At 35.2% G+C, this 17,817-nt stretch overlaps 1 protein-coding gene across 1 annotated transcript; it reads right to left on the minus strand.

Moving 5' to 3' along the window:
- Window positions 1-1,226: 1,226 nt before the first annotated feature.
- On the minus strand, window positions 1,227-2,357 carry LOC131144869 (homeobox-leucine zipper protein ATHB-52-like). The gene has a single exon (XM_058093789.1). The coding sequence runs from the start codon at window positions 2,026-2,028 to the stop codon at window positions 1,417-1,419; it is 612 nt and encodes a 203-aa protein (XP_057949772.1). The 5' UTR covers window positions 2,029-2,357; the 3' UTR covers window positions 1,227-1,416.
- Window positions 2,358-17,817: the final 15,460 nt, after the last annotated feature.

Below are 17,817 nucleotides of genomic sequence, written 5' to 3' on the forward strand. Positions count from 1 at the left end.
GGAGGCTGATAGTGCTACCCTAGTTGAAGGGTTAGTAGTTGGATTGAAATCAAGATGGAATTCTTGGGGTATGACCCCTGAGTATTTATGGTCTTTTTTGGGATGTATATGTGTATTTTGGTTACAGTAAAACTCTGAAATTGTAAATAAGGTTAAGTACATCATGGTTTCCTCTGCATAGTTGATTATGTTTTATAGTATCAGAGTAAAATTATTATTTAAAAAAGAAAACATAAATTTTATATATATATATATATATATATATATATAGAGCAAAATTTTCGGGGCGTTACAATTATTGTTTGTTTATCACTATTTGATTGGAGTATTCTCCTCATACTACAAATCCAAATTCGTTCTAAAACTAATCAAAGCTTCAATTTCGACTTTAGGCCCATCAAAGATGATGAACTACTTGTCCCATTTATATTATTGCACTTTTGATCAATAGTACCATGGAACGTCTAGCAATGAAGGAATGATGGGCTGATTAGCCTCACTTGGCTTCAATTTCCCCTCTTTTCCAAAACCTTCCTTCAATTCTTTCGCGTTCTCACGCTCGATTACTTCTAAGGCTAATTCTAAGTTCATCATCGCCTAAGCAAAAAGATTTTTGTACTTTTTGCTTTAACATCGTCGGAAATGCCCATCACCATGTTTGCAAGACCTACGGAGAGGGATGATCCTCTCCAATCTCTATATTAACTATTGTTGTTGTTGATGCTGAATAGTGGATTGCCACTCAAAAAGTTGTTGGGACTGGGTTGTTGTTGAAGATTTGTGGTTACTTCTTAAGATTTACAAGATGAAAACGAGCACTTAGGAGGTCCCAGTGGCCTCTTAAGGAATCTCTCCAATAACCTACAAGTCTAGAGAGAGAGAGAGGGTTAGTGTGCAAAGTTTGAGTGTGTGGATACTCACCTCAAGGGGAAGAGTTCCTCCCGTTCTTATAGCGTGGTCCTTCATTCCCGTGGCTGGCTCCATGGGAGGAGGTAACTGTCACTTACATGCGAGCGTTCCATCCCTAACATGGTGGTTATTCTTAAGTTAATAACTACTCATATGCGGTTATTTTGTGTGTGTTGTACGTGGTCATTACTGCTTTGACATGTTTATTGGTTGGTTCGACCACATTTTGTAGAGTTGAGTCACTATCTACATGACCAGTATATAGGCAAGGTGCATAGAGCAGATATGTTTTATCATATCAAACCAAGAAACATGAATTTAAAATGAGAATTAACACATCTGTATATAGAATGGCATAATTATGAAGTGCATAGATAATTGTATGTATATATATATATATATATATGACACAGCTCCTCTTCAATAAACAGTAAAGATCCTGATGATTCGATCATCAAATTTTAATCCTCTTTAATTAGCTACGGAGTTCCCCTATGCGTCCTGCGATCATCTAGATATAGCCGGGGCAAAGTAATCGTCACCGTCTGATTTCCCAAACCGATCATCACCGCCGCGGCCATCGCCGCCCACCAAGCAAGCATACAGCTCCTTCTCCAGGCAGTCCTCCGATCGGTCGCCGAGCAAACTCGAGCTCCCATCCTCAACGACATCACCCGCAGAGGCATTAATAGACAAAGAATTAGAAACAGAGCAGTAAGAGCCATAATCCGCGGAACCAGCACAGTGCGTATTAGAACAAGAAGAAAGAAACATCAGTTGCCGGGCCTTGTGCTCCAGCTCCTGCTTCAGCCGTCCGACTTCCTTCTCCAGCCGCTTGTTGTCGGCAAGGGCGGCGTCGAGGCGGAGCTGGAGGGTGCGGTGGTCGATCTCCAGGGTCTGGTTCCTCCACCGCGCGCGCTTGTTCTGGTACCAGATCGCCACCTGGCGCGGCGGCAGACCCAGATGCTCCGCCAGCTGGACCTTGCGGTGAGGCTCAAGCTTCTTGTTGAAGCTGAAGCTGGTTTCCAAGAGGGACAGCTGTTCTTGGGTGAGTCTCTTCTTGCTGTTGGCACATTTGGGAGCGGTGGAGTTTCGAAGCTGGGGTTGGAAGTCATCCATTTGGAGTGTAGCAGGGTGAAGTATCAATTATGGGAAGCTGACAAGGTTGCTTAGTGTCAATATATAGGGGTTGTTGTTCTTGTCTACGTTCATTTTCTAGCATGCACGTGATGTTCATGTGCCTTAGGCCCACCCTACTCTGTGACATATATAGCTAAGAATCTTCATTGTTTGTTTCATAGATTAATTGTTTTTCAACTCTATAGAGCTAGGTGGATTGATTGTGTCTTTGGCCCTTTGCAAGAATGCGAAGAACCATTTAACTCATACATTGTTGGTTACTTATATACATATTGATATGAGTTTTTTTCTTAAATTTTTATTAGATTATTCTAGCCTTCATTTTTTTATCATTTTCTGCTTTTATGTTTGTTTATGATAATTGTGCAACAGTTTTTTTTTTTTTTTTTCTCTCTCTCTCTTTTTAAAAGGAATGTAAAGGAATCCATGAATCATTTACTTAGATAATGTCTTACTATTTATGCTTTTGGGAGTTATTACATCTAAGTTATCATTAGATTGGTTGACTAATTAGGTTTCAACTATAATGGTCAAATCACCAAGGTGACACTACTAATTTAAAGAAGTGTAAATAATTAAATGTTGATAACTTTCTCTTTCATCACCTTTTTCATGCATGCACATTGTGGAGAAGATTATGTCAAGGCATTACTACAAATAATGCAAATTAATTGGCCAATTTCTATTAATGACATATTTGCTCAATTGTATCTTTTTGCAATACCATTCAATTGTACTTAGTTATTTAATTTCTATATGATTTCAACCATGAAATATATTTTCTTACTTTGAATAGCTATGTGATCAGTCAAATTATATTATTAACACGTGTATGCACATAAATGACATAAACAATAGGTTTGATTTTATTATCCACAAAAAAAAATACTAGAAGTTGTTTATTTCCTGCAATCTCGCTAGATGCTTTTATTATGGTTGAGCCATTAGGTTATTTCCCCTAAAACACATAATATAAGGTAACCATTTAAATAATTTAAAAAATAAATAAAATTTTGATATTAAAAAGAGGAAGGTAAATGGTAATAAAAAATTAAACCCTAAACATAAGAAAATTAGTCATAATTTTTTATTTTGTAAGGTGGTACCATTAGAGCATATAGAGAAAGACTATATAAAACAGTTACTCCTAACATTCATTTCATTAGTTTATTGCCCATCATAAGTTTATTGATCATCCACGATTAATTAATTTTTTATTTACTTTTATATCGCCTACACCGTCAAGAAATATGCCTTAAGCCACAAATTCATAAAGGGGTAACTATAGTTGTCTAACTCTTAAACTAACACTATATTGCCAAAAGGATAACTAGTGATATGTTAATAATAAAAAAATGTATTTCATTTTTATAAGTTTCTCATATATTTCTTGAGGGAAATTTAATTAATTGGGATTTTTATGCTAGAGGTCTTTAGTTCAAACCTTGAGAGGGAATGTGAATTAACTAATTTAGAAAAATTATGAGATGAAAAATGTGTTATGTAAGTGCAAACGCAGGCCCATTAATTCATTAATGGACCAAAAAAGAAATATCTCTAGAGGCAAATATATTTACATTATTTTTGGAGAGAATTTGAATTTGAATTTTTATTGAATTTGAATAAGATGTAAGATAAAATTATATTAAATTTTGTTCAAATATAAATTTAAGGTCTAAAATCCATGCTCCTAATGCAAAGTTAAAATTTTAGGGTTTTTGAATGAAAAGGCCACAAGATCTCAACTATATATATATATATATATTACAAAGGAGTAATAGTCCACCTTAGTACCCCACATTATTTCCAATACTTCGCAAGTTAATTTTGAACCAAGAACCTCCAACTGGATGACCCAAAAACCATCTTCCCAACTGCATCCAGAGTTAATGTATTTTACTAGTTTCAAACAATTGCTTTCTTGAATTTCAATTTCCAAATTGAGGGACTAATCTCAAATTTTCCAAGGGGTGCAAATTTTCAAGTGGGTTCCCTTTCAAGGAAAAGTTCGTAGAGTACACAAACCATGGGCCGCTGGGGTCTGGAGCTCACCTAAAGGTTAGTTCAACAAAAAATTAATGTCAACGGGAGAGCACTCCAGAGCCGAGAGGCAATTCAAACTGCAGTGCAAATGAGACAACAAGCTCCAGTTCACGTCGGGAGCTGGCATAGCTAGTTGCGGTAGCACTCCAAAATTGAATGTATATCACTTCACCCATATGGGTTTTGGAACTTCAATTGCTCATGTGTCCAAATCTAATCCCCTCTCCCGACAGCTGCATTGACATTACAACCACTAATAAATACACAAAACCCCACAACGGTGCTGCAGATGGGTCATTGATTTGGATGAATATCATGCATGAAACTGTCTAGTTCGGCGGGGTGCAGTTCTTCCCCACCCTCAATGGCTTCATTGGATGTTGGGTTCGTGGTTATCTGCTGCGCCTGTGGGGTAGCTAGGGAGTATGGGAGTATTCATAGATTTCAACGCTTGTTGAATGAATGGCTTACTTAGTTTGCTTTCATTGAAGAGTGCATGCATGAGTGTTGAACAGTACTAAATTCGTTCAACTCTCAAATCCTCCCCTCAACTTGGTATTATTAAAATCCTACATATTGCTGGAATTGAAGACAATTTGCTAATGGCCATAGTCTTGGTTGGCCCCAGTGACTAGTTAATGAGTTTGCTTGTTGTCCTCAATTTTAATCAACCCCGACTTTCAAGGAGCCTCCTCTGCTGTCCAGCTAGTAAATATTAGGCTTGGCGTAGGTAGCACCATGTTGTAATAGGGTATGAAGCTGTGATACCCAATTAATAAATAGCTAGGGTTTATGAGAACATAAAAAATATATTCACATTCACTATGAGTTGTTTTACGGTGATACTAAATGTTAATGTCATATTAGTGCTTGTCTCCTAATTGACATCACTAGAGTTATTAGGATAATTAATTTTTAACTATGTCAAATAATTTTTTAATGAACCTATGTTTATGTTGTTATATATTTATGCAACATTCATTCGATATGTTTAGCTAGTATAGTACAGTGTCATACTTGATGACATGTTTTTAAACTACACATTTGATGTTGTCAGACTTTATAAAAAGTTATTCACACTTGATGACCCGTGTTTTGTGCCACTATATATGCAAATTATTGCTATTTTTTTCTTTGAAGAACATCTCTCATATATACATGCGGATTTCATATTTTTAAAATTTTCTTATTTTTCTCCCTCCCTCACATAGTTTTTGCGGGTTTAGTTTAATGTTGGATGCTATTTAGTTTTTTTATTACTTTATGTTCATACACAAAACAAAGGGAATTTTTGTTGAAGGCTTTTTTGTTTGGTCCATTAGAGATCCATTGGGCTAGGGATATACAATGGAAGTTAGCCCATCTTGAGCCTCATCCCCCTTCCCATCCCACCCAAGGTTATAATCTAAGTTTTAATTACTAAGCTTTAACTATTGAGATGTCCCCTCAAGGACATACTTGTGTCAAAATTTGTTGTTCTTGAAGGTAGCACCAAATCTTTCTTAGAAATTAGTTAATCAAACAGAGGAATTATTGATGTAGAAATCTAGCAGGTCATTTGTTCAGTTCAACTAGTTAGCTTGTTCTAAGACTTTAAAGAATGAACTATAAGAAAAACCATATCTTGAGGATGTTTCATGATGGCCCTCCCAATGCTACGCTTGTATAGGATGATGGAAAAGGGATTAGTCTATCACATGTATGCGGCTATGAGGAGATCTACCTATGCATAAGTTTGTGTGAGTTTGCCTATAAATTAGATAACGAGTGATTTGTTAAACATGTTTATTGCATAAGCTATCTATTTGATCAATGCAAAGGGTGTAAGCATGCACCCCCTCTATAGACACTGCATTTTGTCCAGGGCTTATATAATATAATTTGGGTTATTATTCAGTGTATAAATATCCATTAAACTGAGAAAACATAGGATAAAAAAGAAAAAAAATAAATACATGAAAAAAATGAAAAAAAAATTGAATACATTAAAAATTAAAAAATAAAAACATAAAATGAAGCAAAGTGGACCAACATCTTCATCTTTAAACCTACAAGCACAAAAGGAAAAATGAAAATTAGACATGTTGGAATTTGCACAAGTAACATGTGGGTGAAATCATAGTTATAAATTGATTAATTCAATTTAATTTTTAGTGATCAATTAAATGTTAATTGATCTAATCAGTGTTAATTAAGTGATCCCCTAGGCGTATAAATAGTGGGTTTCAAAAAGGGTAGGGGGACAGACATACAGAAATAGTGTAAGAAGAGAGAAATTACTCACTAAAAATTTTAAGAAAGGATCGGGTAGGGAAGTCTAAGGGTTTGAAACTGAGGAGGTGAAGAAAGATGGGAAGCTAAAAGGCTTGAATTGCAGAAGCAGTGGAATATTGGCAAAAAGGAATTCAAGAGGCTCAAGTAAAAGGAAGAGGAAATTACAAAGTGAAGAATTCAAGGACAGATGTAGGTACTAGTTAATTTTGTATTAATGTTTAATTTCTAACAATGCTGAATTTTGAGCTTAGTTTTTTGCATTTAGTGTTTAAATTCAAACAGAATAGAAAATAATTTTTCTAGAATATACCAAATAGGATTTGGGTATCTGACCCAAATTTGAAATACCCAAACCCGGATACCCAAATCTAAACACCCATACTCGATTACCCTATATTCAAATACCTATACCCGATTACCCCAGATCCAACCTAGAGGGCCCAGGTCAACTTGACCCAGATCCAAGTCAACAAACTGATCAAGACCCAAGATCCTGGTCCAACTTTGACCTGGGACCATTAACCTTTTACCCTGACCTGAACCCACTTAGACTTAGACCTTAGTCCAAACCCAATTTTACTTAAAACCCTAGCCTAATACACTTGCACCCCCATGCCTAGCTAATTTAAGTCCATAGACCAATTTAATTTTTTTAAAAAAAAAAAAAAAAAAAAAACTCTGCAAGATTAATAGCCCAGTAAAGCTCAACCTAGCCTATGATCCAACTTGAACCCAATTAAATATCCGAAGGCCTAGTTGGGCCTGATCCAATTAAGTCCCAAACCAGTTTGAAAAGGTAGGTGTATTCCCAAGAAGGGGAGTGAATTGGGATTTTAAAATTTCTTTGATTGATTCTTAATCTTATTTTTAAGTTCAGCAACTACTCAAGCAAAGTTGATTTCAATTACAAGTTCAGCAGAAAACTAACTTTGTAAAAAATTTATGAATGTGTATACCAAGTTGTATATCCTATTCAGCACCTCAACACAATCCAATCAACACAATCACAATACAATCCACACTAAAGAAAGATTTCAACAATGTTGTCAAGTTTCAGCACTTTTGAAACTCAAAGTAGAGTTTGAGAATATTTGTTTGCTAATAAGAAGTACTGTATTTGTGTACCTGTTTTTTCAATATAAACCATAATTCAAACTTCCAACAATCTTCCAAAAACTCATACTTTAAATAAACTTTCAGTTAATTAGTCTAGAGTGTTAACCAATCAACGTACTCCCTTTAAGGTTTCCGTAATTTATATTGATCATCCAATGTACTCCCTTTCGGTTTCCGCAATCCCAAAATCAAATTAAGCATTGGTTTATTTAATTTCCAATCCACATAGTGTATATGATCAAAAATTAAAATCCAACCACGCAGCTAATATAAACAGGAAATTAAATGAGAGTAGGGAAGAGAGTGAGACGAGAGTTTTTACAAGATTCGGATATACCCGCCCATGTCCTCGCCTTAGGCTAAACCACCCAAGGATTCCACTATAACCACTCCTTTCACTAACAAAAATAAGGTTATTAGTGACGGTTTTAAACTATCACTAATACTCGCAAAACCATCACTACTAGTATTAGTGACGATTCTATGAGTATTAGTGACGGTTTTCAATTAGTCACTATACCTACCGTTACTAATACATTAGTGATGAATTTTTCAAACCGTCACTAAAAACCTAAACCCGTCACTATAGATTCTATACTAGATCGACCAAAAATCATCACTAAAACCAGAGTATTAGTGACGGTTTCAAAATCGTCATTATTACTCTATTATTAGTGATATTTTTAAAATCATTACTATTACTCTATTATTAGTGACAATTTTAAAATTGTCACTAATGCTTAATTATTAGTGACGGTTTTAAAACTGTCACTATTGCTCTATTATTAGTGACGGTTTTAAAACCGTCTCTAATGCTCTATTATTAGTGACAGTTTTAAAATCGTCACTATTGCTCTATTATTAGTGACAGCTCTAAAACCGTCACTATTACTCTATTACTAGTGACGATTTTAAAATCGTCACTATTGCTCTATTATTAGTGACGGTTTTAGAACCGTCACTATTGCTCTGCAGAACCGTCACTTATGGATTTAGTGATGGTTTAAAACCGTCACTAAAGCCATAGTATTAGTGACGATTTTGAAACCGTCACTAATACTTAAATTGGACAATTAGTAGTGAAGTTAATTTTTTTTCCAATTATTAATTCCTATAAAAATCTGTAATTAAATTACATTTTCTTATACATAACATTAAACCATAATTACAATAAAATTCATAAATTATTCAAAATTCTAATTCAAATTTAAATACAAATATATTATACAAATTCAAATTCAAATACAAATATATTATACAAATTCAAATTTAAATACAAATACATTATAAAAATTCAAATTTAAATACATTTCATTTGTTTAGATAACAAAAAAAGTGAAAAGCTGCATCTGAACTGCATGACATCGTTCTGACGTTGTCACAGTCGTAAACCCTACAAATTAAGAAAGTTAAAAAAATTAGTATACGATTTTTGAAAATAAATCACTACCTACCACATATACAGGCATAAAAAATAAACCACATCATTGTAAGAGAAAACATCATATTGTAACAACAGTCTGCCAAAAGTGTAGTCTCCTTCTTCTTCTCCCATGGTGACAAATAATAGCATAGGCTTCTTCTAAGCCCTATGGTCCTAAACTCTTATATTTATATATCATTTTGATTTAAATTTATTTTTTACTACTTTCTACTTTCCAGCCAATGCCAATATAGAAAGTGAGGAGATCTAGAGAGCATAGACACGAGTCAAGCTCATAGCTCTACCCACCTAACCCTTTTAAGTTTCCACTTTCCACAATCAGTTTGATTGCAGCGATTTGAATGTAAACAATATCAGCAAAGCTTTCTTTGTAGAGGACGAAAAAATCCACCCCTCAATATAGACAATACACACCAGTACAAAGAATGAAAAACACAGCAACAATGTAAATTAGGCAGCACACACTAGCACAAAGCAACACTATAGAACTTCAAAGGTTAAGTTCAAAAAGCAATCACGACTACAGAATTCAGTATTTTCGGAGGAATCACAGATATAAATAGCCTCTCCAAGGTTCGCTTTAACCACATAGTCCACAACGAATAACTGTAGGCACTTAAGCAGCCGTGCTGACACTCATTATACAATCTAGCAGTAGCTAGAAGCATTTGCAAGCAGGGCTAGGTGATCACATACACACACAACATCATTACAGTATCTTCACTTGACAACCAATTAGAAGAAGAATTAGAACAGCAACAACAATTTACAAGAAACAGTATGTAATTGTCTTTAGTCTTTACATCAACAAACTACCACAAGCCAGACAACACCCATAAGAGTCGCTCACGGCGGAGAAGAGGAGATGAACTCCTAAACAAATCTCAAACCAGAGAGGAGATCTTTATTTTAAGAGTTGGAAAAGCTTAATTTGCCATATGTTCTCATGGTCAATCTCAAGCTTGTATTCTATACGACAGTAGGAAAAGTAGAAGTATATTTTTCTTAGTTCGAATCCAAAATTTACAATAACATTTTTCCCTTTCCAAAGAACAAAAAACTTTTCATTTGAGATCTGGCACCCAAAGTGTAGTGTTATATGTTCCATGCTATGCAAATAGGCCCTAGGCTTTGGCACAATGTCAAGTTCCATTTCCCAAGCCCTTAAATAAGAGTTCCCATACCATAGGCGTTTATTAGTCAAGGTAATAATCAGTTCAACATCTTTGGAAGTTATGAATTGGACAATAGCATATGCTCTTGAACCTCCATTTTTGGGCATCCTAACCTTCAAAGCCAAAATTGTTCCACTACCTGTGTATCGCTCCAAAAATTCCTTAACTGCTTTTGGAGACACGTAAGATGGGAAGCCAAACATCTGAATAGTCTTACCTATCTAGTCCAAGTGAATTTAAATACTGTTTCATCATAGAATGCAAAATCAGTTATTGAATACAAATATTATTTTGATCAGCATGCATGCTATGCTTAGATTAATAACGAAATTACAATTAACAGATTTTTAGCCTAATTATTAACATTTCTTTTGCTAGGTTAGCCTAATAATTAACATGATTTCCCTAAAGTTCAGTATTTATGCATTAGTACCTCACTATCAAAACAGGAAAAAAAATAAAAAAATGCCACACCTATACATTAGAAATTGCAGCTATATTTATATATAACACCTGGTGCACAAGGATCTCACACCATCAGGCACCTAGGGGGCAAATATATGAAATCTTACCTCCACAGTCCACACTTAGAGGAACTGATTTTGTGATTTGAACCTATGACTTTCAGGTTTGGATGCAACACCCAGTCACCCACACCATTGGGTCAAGACTTGCCCTTATGCAACCACAATTATATACACTAAATTAGTACAGAAATGACAAAATATTTTGCATTTTATGAGTCTTGTAGCAAAGCTTCCTACTCCCAAATGTAGAATCTTATAACACTACAACCAAGCAATACAATTCACTTCCCCAACCCCTTTTCTTTTTTTTTTTCAGGGGAATCAATAAACTATCTATTAAGCTGCAAGTCTTGGTTCTATAAGAAAACTTTTAAATATACAATCAACATGACTAAAAAATCAAGGCGTGCAGGGGCTAGGGCTGCAAATGAACCAAGCCGCTTGGAAGCTCGGCTCAACAAGAGCACGTTCAAACTCATTCATTATGTAAAGGAGCAACTCCCAAGTCCAACTTTGTGGCTTGTTTACTAAGCGAGACAAGCTTAAACATGGATGGGCTCAATTCATGAGTGGCTCAACTGCTTGGACTCGTTTAATAGACTTGAATAAGAACCATTTATGGGCTAGTTTAATAAGGTTGAATTAGCCTTGATAGACTACAGTGGGCTTAGAAGTGGGGACTATTTATGCATAGGATTATTCAGCTCAAACTCCATACCTTAATATAGTGATAAGCCTAATATGCTCAAGGCCAATAGGCTAGCTTGGCGAGGCAAAAAAACTCTTAAGGCACTATTAGTAAGAGACCCTTTCACCCTTTTGCCTAACAAAAACCTCTCATCTCTCAAAATGAGAGGTTCCAAAAGAATCAAGCAGTTAATGAGCACCTCAATAGCACGGCTCAGTAAGGGCTCGTGAGTTCGTTCATTTGCATAATAAAAAAGCTGAGCTAGAATATTAAAGCTCAGTCTGAGTGTGGCTCAAGCTTGAGCTCAATTAAAATTTTAATGAATAAGCTTGAGCAACGCAAAGCTTGGCTCGGCTCATTTGCAGCCCTAACAGAAGCTATAACTTCTTAAAAGGAAGGTCATATATCAACCTATAAAGATGAAGCAAGGAACCACTAGAAAAAATAAATAATGTTATCAACAACTTAATAATGCAGGAAACGCTAGCTTAGAAAATATCCAAGTCCAAAATACAAGGTCCCTGCCTAGAATTTTGAAATTACCAACACTATTAATTTCAAAAGTTCAAGGAAGCTTGAGTAATACAAATCCATGGAATAATGATGTAAAGAAACAAAAAATCAACCCTCAGTATTGACCGAAAAGGTTAATTGAGATCCCAAGGCATCCCCCCTCAAATTTGAACAAGACTTCTAGATTTATTTGGTCTTTAAGCTTGTTTTTTCTTATATTTTTGCCTCCTAAGATCAAATATTTGTGAAAGTTCACAAATATTCAAGGTATTTAGGAAGTCCAAAAAAATGATATAAAGGAATCTTAAACTAGACTAGAAATTCATACACATTGGAAGATACAATTATTCAAGGAATCCTTTAAAGGTTCTTGAACTCATAAAATAAATCACTACAAGGAAATTATTAAAAAACAAATTAGAGTAATAAAAACAAAAGGAACACAGGCCACATATGTTAGCAGTGTGCATGGATTGAAACACCAGCCCTAGTCTGTATAAAGTTGGCCAAGACATTGACCTCCATAAGAATTTGACTTTGGTTCCAGTATTTTTACCATATCCACACGAAATTGATAGTTTTATGCAATAGTTTGACTCTCGTGTCTCGAAATTGAGGGACCCTCTTCAAGAAAATGAATTGTGCATGTGATATTTTTCTTCAAACAGTAAAAAAATTGATCTCTTCCTACAATAAATTCAGCCTTGTTCACCAGAAACTGTGTCCAAACTAAACTTTATTTAGTTCTTAATTAAAGAAACAATGGAAACAAAGAGCCAATTTGGTCCAGTTTCTCAAATGTGGTTCAGATATATAAGCAGAAAGGAAGAACTAAGAGATAGATGGATGAACTAATCTCTTAAATCGCCAGTTGCAAAATAAATTTGATTACAAGATTTAACCGTTGAATCCATGCATGAAATATCATAAGATTCACAACTAGCCTTAGTCTAGATAGAAAACAAAAAGGAACTCTTGGACATAGATGCTACTGTAAGCACTACAACCTAAATTCATGTTCATAGTGCTATACCATCCAGCATGCAATCTTATAATGAGTTAGGTTATGGACTCAAAATTTCTTTATGTAAATTCACCAATGAAAGGGATCCAAAAGTGTTATTCAATTGGCTCAATCAAATTGAGAACATCTTCACACATCAAGGCATCAAACTACAAGACTGGCAATTGCTTGCCTCAAGGGATATGCATGTCCTTGGTGGCATAAACCAGCACAACAACACAAACTTCTTAAGCAAGCTCTAGTAAAGTGAAGTCCCACAAGGCATCTTATGGGAGATAATTCTTCCTAGTCAACCACAAGAAGGAGATATAATTCTAGTTGTCTCTATTGTTCCAAAATGATCCGATTTACCTATAAGCTAAAGTTGTTGGGATGTCGGCCAACAATGTACATCAAGCCTACACTCCTCGCACATGCAGCCCAATTGCACATGGAGAGATGAACAATGAAGAACAACAATATTTGGAACAAGATAGTGTTTTTACTTACAATGGACATGGCAATAATACTAGAACACGACCTTATGGAAACCATGGCTTGAGTACACCACATTAAACGATCACTTTATCTAAAATCTTAAGCTACTATGTAGTGGGCCAACAATGTATTCCAGACTTTAACACAGAAACAAAAATAATTATATGCCTGATTTTCAATAGGTTGGTGATGCTCACTGTTCCTTCAAGGGAAATGAGCAACAATAAATTTTTTGGAGTTCATATCAAGAGGTCAAAGGGGGCTTCCAATTGGAAAGTCCAAAGAAAGGGAGTCAATACCTAAGAGTGCCATGATTAGGTTGTGGATGGAGTTATAGTTTGGGTATGAGGATGAAGAGTATTGAATGGCTAGTGTTTGCATGTTTGCCTCTCAACTCCAAGGCAAGGTTTTGTTTTTCCTCCTAACTAGTGGAGATTACAAAATGTGAACATCTTTTTGTTTACTATTCTTTTTTATTTAGGATTATGACAATCAATTAGATTCTAGTGTATTACAATTTAGTAAAGTTGTATTTGTGATTATTTAGGTTTTTAAATTTGTTAATATGTTTTTCTTGTTTGCAAAGCATTCCCAACCTATAAAAGACCCTTGTGCAACAGTTTGACCCAATTAGAGTTGAATAGAAATAAATTTGTGTTGGATGTTTCCTAAATCAAGCTTGTTCTCATACTTTTCATATATTTGTTATGATATGAATGCTAATAATCAATTGAATTTTAACAATTGATTTGTCCCACATGTACGATGAGGCATGAATGTATAGTAACCATTCTTGAACAAGTCTAAGCTTCGATGCACACATGAAATGACAATAATTAATTTTGCATAAGGAGCCTATGATAAGTAGGCAAGGCATAAGCCTTATGGCATTAAGGTGTAAACCTTTTGAGAATTTCAATTTTTACATAAAAATACATAAATAAATTACACGTACTTTAAAAATAAGGAAAAAACTACATAATTATAAATGCAATGTAAAAATAAAGTTATCTACTCCCCTAATCTCCCCCATAGTTGCTCCTGGGTTTTTGCATCTTACCTCCCCATTTTTCAAACACTTCTAGCTCCAAACTATTAATATTTTGGACATGTACCAGAGTTCGATCAGCACGATTTGAAGTTTGGAGTACTGGACTCTGAACGTGAAGTCTAACCTCCTCCTTAGTAATACTATTTCTTTTGCACAAAGTGTTTTTGTGGGAGAGAGGTAGATTGTGTATGCTATTTTTAGTAGACATTGAAGTGGTAGGATGTTCGTTGTACAAAGAAAAAGGGCATTGTGTTCAAATTAGATTTTCTGATTTTGAGAAGGCGTGTGATTGAGCTAGTTGGGAGTTCTTGGATAGAGTGCCTTTGAGGAGGGGTTCAAGTGTTACGTGGAGGAATTGGATAAGGGGTTGTTTATCTAATGGCTAATGCTTTTTTTTTTTTTTTTTATTAATGGGTACAATAGTGGTTATGGATCTTCCACTAAAGAAAAAGATTTGACATGGTTTCAAATTAAAAAAATAAAAAAATTGCACAACCTTATAAAATGTATTAGATAACAACAAAACTGATTATTCCAATTCAAATCAATGATGGAAAGTTTAATTGAAATACAAGTTAAGAGATAGGAAATATGTATACATACACACATACAGATCATAAAAATTTCATAGATTGATCATTGGAATTTTCACCAATCACCATATTGTTCTGTTATTGAAAATAAATTGCAAATGACATAGAAACAGTTAATCATGATTTACACACACACACACACATATATTAAACTTAATTTCAAGATCAATATTATTTAAGTTTACCATAGGATGTATATTTTTCATGGAGCTCTTTTTAGGGGCTAACAAAAATGAAAAGAGCAATAAAAATTAAGTTTACACACACACACACACACACACACACATAAATTAAACTTAATTTCAAGATCAATATTATTCAGTGATGATAAATCCTGTGGAAACAATAAATATAATTTTTTTTTAAATTCCCATTTGGCTCTTCCAAACTCCATTCATTACATGCACACAAGTTTGCATTCCACAAACATCATTTGCTCACAATTTGATCTGTGAGGCCTGAGGGAGCTTAATCTTACCGTGGAGCAGCTGGAGGCTAGAGGTGTGGAGTCAAGTCGTCTGTGGAGCTAGGGATGACTGATGCCTATGGCTGTGGTCTGTGGAGCCTGGAGGAGGCAACGATTCGAGCTAGGGATCGTTCGCACTTCGCAGGCTCACAGCACCGGTAGGTCTGGCAGGTTGCAGCGCACCAGAGGAGAGGAGAGGCGACTCAGGAGAGGAGAGGATTGAGATTGGAGAGAGTGAGAGCTGAGAGGTCAGAGATGAGAAAAGGGTAAAAGCTTTAGATGAAGCTAGATATACCAAATTGTGCACATAGAAAAACCACAATCCAATGAAGGTACACTGTGCATATAGAAACAGATCTCAAATAATAGGTTTGATGAATTCAACAGTACGACACTCTGAGCAATGCAGGTTTTTTATACAAGAAAAATAATGCTCTGAGCAGCAGACTTTCCACATAAGAAAACCAAGTGCGTAATAAGGGATTTATCAGTTGACCACTTCACCTTGGTGTTTATTAGTTGACCACTTCACCCTTTAGTTAGGTGGTGAGTTTCATTCAACCCCCAATAGTCAACCTCAACCGTCTCATCTAATGAAATCTACTCAACCCAACTCAAGATAGCCTTAAACTCAACAAGTTGGGAACAGCTACATGAAATCTTTTTGCCAACCATACTGTGCAATCATTACCAATCAAATATTTTCTCACAATCTTGATGCAAGTATTTTACAACCTTCCTCTTGTTCATGTGGCACCTCAACTTCTAACAAACCAATCTACCTTACAAGTGCATTCATTGGCCTTCATTTTATAGGACCGAATGGTCTTATCTAATTTCTTCATTATGATCTCTATTTCCATTCCGACTAACTTTTACATTGCCATCATTCAACTCAGATCAGCATTATCAATCCTCATTATCTATGTGAATTAATATTCCGTTGACTGATGCAACAATCAGAACCTCACAGACAAATCCATAATGTATACTCTTATCTCCTATTCCGAAATGCCCCTCCAAAAATTTGCTTCACAAATTTTTTATGCCTAACAAGTATTTTAGTTTGACAAATTCATAAACAATGACGTACTAGGCCACCTAATCACTAGCATTCGACTCTACTCAGCCACCTAGGAAAAAATTAATACTGCCTAACAGAACAGTTGCACATAATTATTAATACATAAATTCATGTATAATAGAACAAGGTGTAGTTGTAGCATTCTATTAGTAAGATAAGGTCTATTAGAACTACATCAAGTATGCATCACTGAAAAAAAAAAAAATGTCCTACAGATACCTGCACTCCCTCTCTGCAAGGGTATGTTCTAAAATCACACTATAAGCCAGGTTAGTTGTCACAGTCGCTTCCAGATAATCCTGCTTACAATTAGAATAGGGATGACTGATGCCTATGGTTGTGGTCCGTGGAGCCCGAAGGAGACGACGACTCAAGATGGGGATTGTTCGCACTTCACAGGCTCGCAGCACCGGTAGGTCCGGCACGTAGCAGCGCACCAGAGGAGAGGAGAGGCCACTCAAGAGAAGAGAGGATTGAGATTTGAGAGAGTGAGAGCTGAGAGGTCAGAGAAGAGGAAAGGGTAAAAGTCGCGGCACGGGTTAGGGGCCATTAGGGTTTTTTTGTGTTAACTAAAGTCTAAAGTAGTAGTGACGATTTCAAAACTATCACTAATACCCCATTATTTGTGACAGTTCTCCAAAACTGTCACTAATACCCATAACTATTTCTTTCTTAAAATTTTTTAAAAAAAATACTAGTAGTGACGGTTTCAGAACCGTCACTAATACCATTAACTATTTCTTTTTAAAATTTTTTAAATAAAAACACTAGTAGTGACGGTTTCAAAACTGTTACTAATACCCCATTATTTGTGACAATTCTCCAAAACTATCACTAATACCAATAACTATTTCTTTTTTAAATTTTTTTAAAAAAAAACACTAGTAGTGACGGTTTTGAAACCGTCACTAATACCCCCTTTAGTGACAGTTCTCCCAAACCGTCACTAATACACTTAACTATTTCTTTTTTAAAATGTTTTAAATGAAAACACTAGTAGTGACGGTTTCAAAACCGTCACTAATACCATATTATTAGTGACAGTTCTCACAAACCATCACTAATACCATTAACTATTTCTTTTTAAAAATTTTTTAAATAAAAACACTAGTAGTGACGGTATCAAAACCGTTACTAATACCCTAGAATTGTCGCTAATATTTTTTCGAAAAAATTTTCGTGCAGAAATTGTTTACCACACTGTTTTTAGTGACGAAAGTATTAGTGACGGTTTTAAAATCGTCACTGATAGTGTCGTATTAGTGACGGCTGCTAAAAACGTCACTAATGTTT

This window comes from Malania oleifera, chromosome 12, assembly GCF_029873635.1.
Source record: "Malania oleifera isolate guangnan ecotype guangnan chromosome 12, ASM2987363v1, whole genome shotgun sequence".
Taxonomy (NCBI): domain Eukaryota; kingdom Viridiplantae; phylum Streptophyta; class Magnoliopsida; order Santalales; family Ximeniaceae; genus Malania; species Malania oleifera.

What these genes read in the sequence shown, in the direction of transcription:
- LOC131144869 (XM_058093789.1), bottom strand. Translation starts at nt 2,028, where the DNA reads ATGGATGACTTCCAACCCCAGCTTCGAAACTCCACCGCTCCCAAATGT.